Here is a 12,571-nt window from a genome sequence, read left to right as displayed (position 1 = left end):
AAACAACTCAGATGCAGTTGAAGTGCAGACTTTCAGCTTTAATTCAGTGGGGTGAACAAAATGATTTTATAAAAATGTGAGGCAACTAAAGCATTTTTTTTTAAACACAATCCCTTCATATACACAAATATATATAGTATATAGAAGGCTTAAAATTAATCATAGTAAAAGGCCTACTCTTACAGTATATACCTTATTGTACTGTACTGTATCCACTTGTAATATTTGAAATAAAGTACAGCAGAATAATTACCTCAAAGTTTTCAAAGCCAAAGATATCCAAAATGCCCACAGATTTGAAGTTTTCCTTCCCTTTGATTTTAGTATTGATTTTCATGATGATCCAGGAGAAGCACTGGGAATAAAGTGCCATAGCCATGGAGTCTCTTGAGTCCATTGCCTATAAATGAGTGAAAATAATTAGAATCAGACCTGTGAAAGTAGGCCATATACTGTATATTATTCAAATACCTAACAACAACCAAAAACACAAGGCTGATAGAAGACTGTTAAGGTGTTGCCTGGAGCAGAGGCATTATAAAGTGCCACTGCGTTCAATCTTTTTTCAGTTAAACTAACGGTTTACATGTACTTCTGCTTGGATCAGTCAGTCAGATCATTTCACTACCAACAGTAAACCAAAAGTGTGTCCACAAATTGCTCGTATTAGAGAATTTAGCTTTTACCTTTTTAAAGTAATGCCTTGTAAATTTTGTTTTTATGTTTCCCTTTTGATTTTTGATTTTTTGCCTTTGAAATATGACCCCAAACAGCATAAATTATGTTTGGGTTCAAAATATAATAATATCCTTCTTCAATGTCATACTTTATTATTCTGTCATACATGCTGCAACTTTAATTAAGGACAGAAAGTGTCCAATCGTTGCTCAGAAATACATTATACAATCCAGTTTTCGGAGCTTTGTAAAGCATGCAGAGCACATTTGAAACTTTGTTGGTCCTGATTAGTCAATGCAGTTAGTGTCCATGACGTCTATGGGATGTTTAGTGCTCTAGTGTAGATTACACATTATATATGCTCTTATACAGTATTCAAAACTGACATTTTAAATCATTACTGCTTGATTATGTTTTACCAAAGCAAGGAGCATGGATTCATTATTCAAATGCTGGCATATTCAAGACATCAAAGAGCATACTAGACAAAAAGCCTCCACTGTGCTATGTACTGTATATGGCACCAGTGAACACCTGAAAGGACACAGGGCAGGAAAATCCAGGAAGACAAACTGGGAAGACAGATAGAATAGCAACAGAAATCTGCTTAGCATTATCATAAAAAGTGTCACAAGATAAATCTGCCTTCTAGAGTTGAAATGTGACACCCCCCTGTGACACTTCAGCACTGACAGTAAAGGCCTGCTTGGTATACTTGTCTACTATTCAAAAAGACTGCACTGGGTAGCACACTAGTGTGGATCAGTCTACAGTGCTGAATCTTGTTTGCTTTGGGACAGAGTGATGAGTGACTCAACAGTATATTCACAGGTGATCGTCACTGCCGTTAACCCCTTCAGACAGACTCTATAAAACAAGAATTATTCACAATAATGCATGGCCATACCATCAATATCCCTCAGCCTGAATCATCTTTAATATTTATGGGCCTTGGTTAGAAGATGCTGGGATTCAGGTCCATGGCTATGACATGATCGGAATCATTGAATAAACATGGAATGTTGAGCCAGAGTATGCACATGCTCACGACTCAATGTTGTGCTTCATTTAAGTATACCATTTGGTTATTGATGGACACACTACTTACTGCCCAGCAACTTGTATAAACATTTATAACCGTGCAATCAGGAAATTGGACGATGTCTGCTTGTTTTTCTAAGGCTGTCATCTTCTCCTAGAAGTATGGCTTGATTTTTGCAGGATAGAGGGGAGGAAGATGCTATCTCAAATGTTAGAGTACAAGTACATCCATGTGGGTAGAATGGATGGGCTAATGCATCAAAACAGTGGCTACAATAATATGTCTGTTGTACCGCATAGTATAAACGAAACAGCAGATAGCTCTTTCATTAAATGAGAAGCTTTGTTCAAGTGCCTACTGTATGTCTTTATGTTCTGTTATAAACTAGAGGTAATGACATGAAGTATTAGATACCGTACCTGAACATGGTTAATCATTTCAGTCAGGGTAAGGAATTAAAAAAAAACAAAAAAAACAAACTTAGAGGGCCTAAGAGAACAATCATTAATTCACCAGATCAAGTGCAACCAACTGAAGCTATCTGGAGAAGAAGTAAGAACCCCTTGGATGCCTTCATTAGGAGGTGCATCAGACATGACTTTCTTGGAAGAGATCCTGGAGGAAACTAAGAATATGTTGGAGAGGTGGCCTCAGTGAGTATGGAAATTCTCTGGACAGATCTGCTGCATGTGTTAGAAAGCCCTTGCCTGATCATTTCAGTCTTTGACTACCAGACCTCTTATCAGAACATGTAGACAGACAAGAGATGAACCTTCCACACCAAAAGTGCTCATTTACTCATAATAGAAGGGAATCAGCCTTGCAAAAAAACACTGCATATCTATTACAAAATTTACATAAATGAAATAAAATTGTGAAGTAAATTAACTTAGTACGCAACAATGAACAAAGGCAGAGATTAATGTCATACTTCTAGAAATATTTGGGAATAATAAACATGTATGTTTTTGCTTTGTGTTTTTATTGTATGATTAACATGAACATATGGAATAATTCATATTTTCTTTCCACACAGACATTAACATTATTTGCTGTTTTTCTATCAAACGTTTTTCCCCGACCAATTCTGCATTGAAAATATGACATTCATTTTTTTTTCTTGGCCATCCCTACAATCTACTTACCTGGGGTAAGTAACACATAAAAAATAATCTGGGTGGAATATTCCTTTAATATTTCTATTTCTATTTCTGGGATAAGTTCTTGCTGCAGTACCTCCAACAACCAGAATGACCAGATTTGGAAAATTAATAATTTTAAGTTTTTTTTTAATGGAAATTAATTACATGACTAAAAATATTTGTCTCTTTAAAAACCAAAGTGAGTTTTGAAAAGCTATTAGGGGAAATGGATGTGAATATAGTCTGGTTAAGGACTCGTACTGCTGTTTCTAGAAAATAGGATTCAGTGAAAATGGATGGAATACAGCGACACAGACTCCTTAACAGATGGCATGTGCCATGTTCCAGTACTACATTTGAACCTGCTTTAATGTCACATTAGGTATGTTTCATTAAAAGAAAAATTCTCTTGACAACTAAATTAAAAAAAAAAATGTGAGCATTGCAAAACACAAAGACATTTGTGCTTCAATTGAAAGTGTCAAAACTCGGGTGGTTCTTTTCTTGGATGAATTTTATTTAAAGGTCAAGTTACAACTGAGAAACCAATTTAATTGGTCTTTCATATAGCACAATTCACCAAGTACATCATCAACAGATGCTATACAAAACAAACTTAAGAAAAACAAAATTTATAAATTGTTAAAATCAGTTGCTATTCTCTCCATGTTCACTGTGGTGAAATAAACCAGTTTATCCAAGAAGCTGTATGTTCAACAGTAGGAATGGTTTCAGAGATACTGGGAAAATACAATTTAAATGACTAAAACCTCATAGCAGGTTATGAGCATTTCCATCTTTCCACTATTACAGTCACTAAAAACAATATGGCTGTTTATACTGCAACATTTTTAGAATCCATTCTGTCTTTGTTCTCTATATACTGTTATGACACCATTGCTAGCATGACCACCAGGCTACTTTAATAAAACTAACAGTCAGCAGTTAATTGCCTTTTGGGAAAGGAAGAATTCAGCGGTTTTAAGGTAAGGTCCACATTTGGCTATTAATACTTTCTGATCACGGTCATGTTTTTCAAGTTGGTTAAGCTATGCAAAAAAGAATATCACTGTTCTCATAACTGTGCATGTAATGAGATAAGCCGAAATGGAGCTTAGCCATAATACACAACAGGTTTCCTTGGCACTGGTCACAAAAAGATGCGACTAATGTCTGTATATTTGCACATAAAGCAAATATTTCATTTCTAAACAAATATTAAACTATTCTAATCTCATTATGATTTGCAGAGTGTCTTGCAATTGGTCAGTGCAGGCAGTATAAGCAAATGCACTTGCTCTGCTATGACCTGTGGGGATTTGCTAAGGGGGACCAATTACTCCCCACAGGATGAATGTCGGCAGCGATTCTTAGTCTCGACGGCACACAAAAAAAAAAAAAAAATTGGCAAAATTGGGTTGTGAGAAGAAAGAAAAAAAACGTTTTAGAACTGATCTGGGACATACCTGTCAAAGCCCCCATTACTGTTTTAAATTCCTTAAAAGACTTCACTGTGATCATATCAATGCACTGTAAGCATATATCAGGTGGAAATGACTTTGAGGATAAGGCATACCTGCTCTATAGTAAGAGGAGAGCAGATCTCTTCACCTCGCAAGATCATCGATCTCTGGGTCAACACCTCTGAAAGTTGGAAGGAATCGAGGCCCAACAGGTCACTTACATTGTTGATAACTAAAAAAAAAACAAACAAAAAAAGAGCAAAATTAATTTATTAAACACAAGGTCTTTTCAGGTTTGCAATTTAGCTAAGATATAGCAAGCTAAAGAAATAATACTACTAACACACATGGAGAAGCATAACATTTCATTGAGTAATCACTCGAAGAGTCCTAAATGGAATGACTGCATTGAAGCTCATAAGATGCTACTCATTTTAATAATGCCAAATACTTCTAAAAGGAGGCTGCCCTACAAGTTGAACAAATTACTGAAACCATTTAATTAGCTTTCTTTATCTTAAATCTAAACCAGAATGCTTTGAATGTAATAGCTATAGAGGAGCAGCCTTGTTAATCTATGTGCTACTTAAGCACATAATACCCTACAGTGGTAGTTTGACCTCTATATTTGTGCGACATCGATTAGATTAGATAAACTTTATTAACCCCATGAGGATATTCAGATGCATATAGCAGCAGAAACATAAAAAACAAGGATTAATATTCACAGTAGAAAAATACACCCAATCAATCAATTAATAGATAGAGAGAGAGAGAGATTGTGCAGATATTTCAAAATAGGGTACATTGGGAGGAAACACTAACTTGTCTGATAGCAGAAGGCACAAAAGAACCCCAGGGTTCTTAGCAACCCGTGGAGGAATGAGCCTGTGGCTATAAGTGCACCAATAAAGTAGCCTTCTGGAGGGGAAGGAAGATATTCAATTTTGCCACCATCCTCTTTTCCACAACAGCTTCTAGTGTGTCTAGAGTTGGTCCTGTCATGTGGCAAGCTTTCCGGATATATTTTTTACACTTACACTATGCCAACAGAAAAAAATCATTGTTTATATTAATACAAGACAGCCAAGTCCAGGATTAATCTTAAACTCTTAAGTGGCTGAAAACTCAGAAAATCTCATCAATTAAATGTTGCTGCTCTTTGCACATTCTTTGCACATCACTGCTTTACATCCTCTTTTAAAATATCAAGACATCTGGGGGATCTTTAAAGTGTCTCAGTTTTTCTCCCATAATGCATTGTGCATTTGATATTTTTGTAATGTATCTGGTTCTGCTTTGTTTTTTTTTTATTTTATTGATTGTATTAAAATCAAATAATATTCCACACACAACTCAATTTTTACAAAAAAAGGTTCTAAGCATATCACCCCTCACCCCTGAAAAAGATAGCTAGGCCAGCAGTGTAAAACTTTATGCTAGCAAAGATAAGTGAACAGACAGAGTAAAAGAAGGGAAAGAACCTGCTTCCTCAATTTAAATACTTATTCTAAAATGTTATTGATTAGATCCTGCCAGGTTTTGAAAGGTTTGTACAGATCCTCCAAGTGTGAATTTGATTTGTTTCCAGTTTCAAATACTATATAACATCAGTTACCCACTGACTTAAAATAGATGAGTTAGGATTCTTCCAACTGAGCAAGATAAGTCTACGTGCCAGTAGTGTACTAAAGGCAAGTATAGTTTGTTTGTCTTGTAAAGTCTATGCGTGCTTTAATATTGCAAAATATGGAATGTACTAAAAGTAAAAAATCCATTTATTTTATGAAATACTATAACTTTTTTTTGAAGCCATTAATTCCAGCTTCCTCAAGAACAGTACACTTTTTTAAATTAAACATTCAGATTTTTTATTTGGTTACTTTTAGATAAGGGAAAAGTGGAAAAGACAGGTGTGGGCATGGGAATCTCAAAAACAGATAATGCAAGATTACTTATTTCATACAATTCACATTATATAAATTTCATTTACTCATTCATTTCCACAACCCTCAATATTTGAATGTGTCAGGAGATGGACTGGAATCCCATCCAGGGTTTAATACTGCCCTGTGCTCTAGACCTCAGCAACTCTCTCATACCAGGTCAAGTGTCAAGTACCTAAATTGCACCTCTTTGGCAAGGGGAAGAAAACTTCATCCCACCCCCAAAATCACAAATATTAATGTGACAAACCTCAGGGCAGGCATATACATTAATCTTAATTTAACAAGTTATCAAAAGGAGTGCTGAAGCTGAACTAGGATTAATGCTTGTTTAAAAAGAGTAGCTATCACAAATTAAAAAAAAACATTTTGTTTTGTTTCTGAAAATTCACTCCAAGTGTATCCTAGGTGGCATCTAGTGCAGAATTATTAATCCTCTAGTCTGAGGTACATTCATTAAACACAGTTTCTGGTCCCTGTGGTAATATCTCCACCTTGTGGACAATTCAAGTTATTTTTTTCTTCTACAAGATGGTGTAAAATATATTCTGTATAATGTTTAATACAAACCCCATAACAGTGAGCTTCTAGCTTCCATGAAGTCCACATCAAACAACAAAAACAGGAAGCACACTCAGTGCTCGATTAGATTTGATATTTAAACAATATTGAGCATGGTGTACCATTTTAAAATGAATTACATGGATTATCATCCCTTTCCATTTCAAAAACATATCCGTCCAAGTGAGATACTAGTCAAGAAGAAGCACATACAAAGAGATGTTAATTTGCAAGATGCCATAAAATACACATACAATTAATTTTTTATGAAACATATTAAGCAAAAGAAAGCCATGCAGGCTTGGGGTGGCTACATTAGTAACAAGCTTGAAAAACGTTGTGGGCATTCAACACCAGTAGGTTCCCTTTTTGCTGTGGCTGGACTTATGAATTGTCTTAATCAAAGCTGAAATTCTTATGTCAAGTCAGTTGAAGATCTTTAGATTCCCAATACTGCTATATTGTACAACAAAGCATGGTAAATTCTGTCTCGTATTGAAAGTCTTGCGTGTGAAGATGTGTTCTTTACCATCTTGTCTTTGCAGAAGAGACTGTAATTCATATCAACAGTTATCTTAAAATAAGGCAAGACATTTTTATTTATTAAATAAATTAAGAAAGGGTCCATTTATTTTGGTTCCTCTCTTGTATTTAAAGCCATAGCTGATCAGATGGTACTTTTATTATTCCTCGACTCTTACATTACAAGAAATCCCACATTCCCTATCTGAGTCAAACACTTTGCTTTTGTTTCTCCGTGCAGATAATTTGTTGCACAATCCACTTTTACATTAAATTAACTTTATTGTATGTTCTTTCCACTGTACAACTGACAAATCCACTGTCTTATGTGTTTACTTCACGTGACCCGATTGGCATCACTTCCCCCCTCTCTTATAGACATCATTATGGACAGTACTACTATATGACATGTCAGTTACATTAATGCATTATTTAACAAATTTATTATTTTGCTGCAACTGAGACCCGAAAGAAAAAAAAATATGCTCTACCATTCAAAAACATGTTTGCATTAATACTATAACCCTGAATGGTGAGATAAACTCAAGGTGCAATCCTCCAACACAAGAGAGGCAAAATAAATCCCTGTAAACAAATCATACAATCACTGGAATCAATTTCCAACGGATGAGGCGGCTCACCCACAACACACTCTGCGCACTCTCATCTCCCTACTAAAATGTTCTCTAGCTGTTTAGAGTCTGGCTGCTCTGCAATCCCTCCCTCATAAACTCCATAGATTAAGTACACTAGACTCCTTGCATGCAGCTGAATTCATCAGTTTCCTTTGGTGTCATGTGGCAGCACAGCTTGGTCAAACAGGATTTTGAGTGGGGGTGTCCAACCCCAATATAAAATTCATTTAAAAAGGTCTGACACCTAGGAAACCCAGTCTGAAACTTTTTGCTAAACTGGATTTCAGCTCAAAACGTTTATAGCACATTCATAAAAATACAAGCAATTCAAGATGCCAGGTTCTTTGAGCCTTTACTTTTTATCTTTAATCTACACTCACAACATTAGTTGTAAAGAAGTTTGGTACTCTTCCTGTTGATTTCTTTTGCCGAGAGTCATTTTAAAAATGACATCTACTGATATTCATATACAATATAAAGAGAGCCCTAACAAAAGTGTCAAAGTACTACACTTGTTCAAGATATTCACTTTTAAAAAGAGTGCCTATAAAAAGTATTCACCCTCTTGCATGGTTTAACATTTCATTATTATGCAACACTGAATAATAGTGGATTTAATTTGTCTTATTTTGACATGGATAAAAAGAAAAAGACTCTTTAATGTTGAACAGTAGAAGATTCTTTAACACTAGAATTACCAGAGCCTACGAAAAAACTTGTAAATCCGTCCCACCTTAAATCGCTTCTTAAAACCGTTCTCACCTCTCCGCCAGCATCTTTTGCTAATCTAAATGTGCTGATAAAAGAAAAGCTGCAAATGGCCGGCTATTCCATCTCCCCATCGACTTAGAACATGCACAAACTTCTCCCAGCTCATGCCTTGATTGATTTTCTTGGAGTGAACTGGAGTTTTAGAGTGGAAATAATAGATCGTTGTTTGGAACACACGCATTTCATGTATGTTCCGTTTCTACAGTAATCTGTGTAAACACATTGTTAAAACAGAAACGTTTTTATATTCTAGTAGTAGATGACAAAATGTAGGCATAAACTATATAATGTATGAAGCCTGAAGTCCAAATATAAAAGAAATACTTTCACAGAAGGTACAAATCTAACACAACAATTGCACTTTTATTCAAAAATATAACTGCAGAAACAAAAAGCCACCTTAACATGCGACATTGACACCTGTTTATTATGATTGCCTCCGTGGCGCAATAGAATCAGCTGCCGACTGGGAATCAAAAGGTCGCGATTTCGATCCTGCACCCCTCCGTTTTGAGAAATAAATTGCTCTTAGTCTTACTATTTTTGAATAAAAACATACATTTGATTTCAGTCTGTAACAGCCGGTGTAATTCATTATACTTGTAAAGGTTAGCTTTTGTTTTTAAGTCAGTTTTATTATCTCGGCCGCGTTCACGAGCCCAAACACACCCCACCCCCTCATCTGACACTGCTGTTTTCACATAGACATGCTATAACAGAGGTAAACTCAGCTCCCTTCTACATCGGAGCCAGAATGCACATACCATTGCTTGCATACTAAAGTGTCAGCAGGCACTTTTCGTGGCATTACACACATTTTTGAGCATGCCCTCTGCACACTACTTGTGACTTTAGGCTTTAGGAAGTAAGTAAATAAATGAAGGTAAATTGTGTCATAAAATGATTTCTTCAAAACGTAACATATATTTGTCTCTTTCTTTTTTTAAAATGTGCGTTGATCACCGTCAGCATGTTGTAGCACACAGCATCTGGCCATGTGCATGTTCTTGAGCGCACTGAATAAGAGACAAATATACAGTCTGACTGAGAGAATCAGACCGAAAAAAAGCAAACATTTAGAAATGCCATACTTTTACAGCTGATTGGACGCTGTTCGTTTTCAAATATTGCATTTGTGCGATGAGGTTTTCACATATATTGTCTCTTTCTTTCAGGTGTGTAATAGAAACCACAGCATAGAGAGAAATGCAATATTATTTATCCGATGTAGAAGGGAGCGGAGTTTACCTCTGTTATAGCGCGTCTATGTGAAAACAGCAGTGTCAGATGCGGGGGCGGGGAGTGTTTGGGCTCATGAACGCGGCCGAGATAATAAAACTGACTAAAATAAAAAATAAAAAAAAAACACAAAGCTAACCTTTACAAGTATCAAAAACTACTCTAGCTGTTACAGACTGAAATCAAATGCATGTTTTTATTCCAAAATAGTAAGACTAAGAGCAGTTTACTTCTCAAAACAGAGGGGTGCAGGATCGAACTCGCGACCTTTTGATTCCCAGTCAACAGCTGATTCTATTGCGCCACCGAGGCAGTCATAATAAAAAGGTGTCAATGTCGTATGTTAAGGCGGCTTTTTGTTTCTGCAGTTCTATTTTTTAATAAAAGCACAGCTGTTGTGTTAGATTTGTACCTTCTGTGAAAGTATTTCTTTGATATTTAGACTTCAGGCTTCATACATTATACAGTTTATGCCTACATTTTGTCATCTACTACTAGAATATAAAAAACATTTCTGTTTTAACAATGTGTTTACACAGATTACTGTAGAAACGGAACAGACATGAAATGCGTGTGTTCCAAACAACAATCTATTATTTCCACTCTAAAACTCCAGTTCACTCCAAGAAAATCAATCAAGGCATGAGCTGGGAGAAGTTTGTGCACGTTCTAAGTCGGTGGGGGGGATGGAATAGCCGGCTGCTAGCAGCCTGATTTTATCAGCACATTTAGATGACAAAGGACGCTGGTGGAGAGCTGTGAACGATTTTAAGAAGCGATTTAAGGTAATATCAACATAAAACCAGATCTCTGCAAAGTGGTCTTCACATAGCGTCTCATCAGACCATATACAATTCTTCCAGCGGACCTCAGAGTATCCCAGGAGCCTTCTAGCCTTACCCTCTGTTTGCCACGCTCTTAAGATGTGACTGGTACACCCAAGCCAAAGTTGTTGTCTATACGGTCTCTGTAATCTCAGCCACTGTAGCTTGTAACTGTTACAGAGTTCACCTACGTTTCTTGGGGGTCTCCCTTTCTAGTCTCCTTCTTCCACAATTACAGTAATCCCTCGCTATATCGCGCTTTGACTTTCGCGGTTTCACTCTATCGCGGATTTTAAATGTAAGCACATCTAAACATATATCACAGATTTTTCACTGGTTCGCCGCTTTCTGCGGACAATGGGTCTTTTAATTTAGGTTACATGCTTCCTCAGTTTGATTGCCCAGTTGATTTCATACAAGGGACGCTATTGGCGGATGGCTTAGAAGCTACCCAATCAGAGCATGTATTGCATATTAACTAAAACTCCTCAATTCTATAAGATATGCTTCCCGCGCTGTGCTTGTTTGCTTCTCTCTATCTTTCTCACTCTCTCTGCCTGACGGAGGGGGTGTGAGCAGAGGGGCTGTTTGCACAGAGGACACAGACGCTCCTCTACAAAATGCCGCTTTATCGCGGTGCTTCTGTATACTTAAAAGCATGTATTGATTTTTTGATTGTTTGCTTTTTCTTTGCGCTCTCTCGGACATTCTCTGCTCCTGACGCGCTCCTTTATGACGGCGCTCCTTTGAAGATAAGATATGTTTGCTTTCTTTTAATTGTGAGAAAGAACTGTCATCTCTGTCTTGTCATGGAGCACAGTTTAAACGTTTGACTAAAGGGTGTTATTTCATGTCTAGAGGGCTCTAATAATGTTAACAGGGTGGGAGAGTTTATAAGGGCTTAAAATATATAAAAATAACCACACAAACATATGGTTTCTACTTCGCGGATTTTCACCTATCGCGGGGGGGTCTGGAACGCAACCCCCGCGATCGAGGAGGGATTACTGTAGTCCGTTTTTTTGGACGGCCTGCTCTAGGCAGATTTCCAGCTGTGCCATTCAGTACTCTTTCCATTTCTAAATGGTTAATTTAACTGTACAACAAGTGATATTCAGTCACTTGGATATTATCTTGTCTCCATCCACTGACTTGTGTTTTTCAGTTGTTTTTTCATGGCTTTACTTTAAAGTGTTCTTCACTATGTAGGTTAGGCCACCATGCCGATTCACTACAAGTTGGACCTTTCAGGTAAGATGTGTTTATACTATAATTAATTGAAACCTTATGACTACAGTCAGATGATCTCCATTGAACTAATTATGGGACATCTAAAACCAGTTGGCTATAGTAGTGATGACTTAGTTTTGTAAAAGGGGACAAATAAGTATGTGATCACTTACTGTGTGTTTTATATTTGAAGATAATTTACACCACTTTGCAGAGATCTAGTTTTATGTTGATATTTAAGAATCTTCTACTGCTCAACACCTTAAAAGCTAAGTTAAATGCACAGTGATTCAATGTGTATATCTATCATTACACCACAGTCTGACTAACCTCCACATTTTTTTTTTTTATATATGGGTATCAATTGAAATACTGTATATATAGAAATCAGAGTTGCCGGTAATATTTATATCACTTTTCCACCGGCATCATAACCTGCTATTTCTTCTATATTATGTGCTTTACCCTGAAGATCCCTGCAGTCATCTGTGAAATGTTATGGTCCCATTTCCTGCTCT

General features: G+C 36.5%; 1 protein-coding gene across 1 annotated transcript in view; it reads right to left on the bottom strand.

Moving 5' to 3' along the window:
- Positions 1-12,571, bottom strand: part of LOC120530629 (unconventional myosin-X-like) — a 388,518-nt gene that overhangs the window by 226,226 nt on the left and 149,721 nt on the right. Inside the window, exons 10-11 of the mRNA XM_039755051.1 lie at positions 4,439-4,557; positions 254-400 (exon numbers count right to left, since the gene is read on the bottom strand). Coding sequence (XP_039610985.1) covers positions 254-400; positions 4,439-4,557 — 266 coding nt within the window. The remainder of the gene's footprint in view (positions 1-253; positions 401-4,438; positions 4,558-12,571) is intronic.

Source organism: Polypterus senegalus, chromosome 6, assembly GCF_016835505.1.
Source record: "Polypterus senegalus isolate Bchr_013 chromosome 6, ASM1683550v1, whole genome shotgun sequence".
NCBI classification, from domain to species: domain Eukaryota; kingdom Metazoa; phylum Chordata; class Cladistia; order Polypteriformes; family Polypteridae; genus Polypterus; species Polypterus senegalus.
Note: the sequence above shows the minus strand (reverse complement) of the source record. Positions and strands in the feature narration are given on the sequence as shown.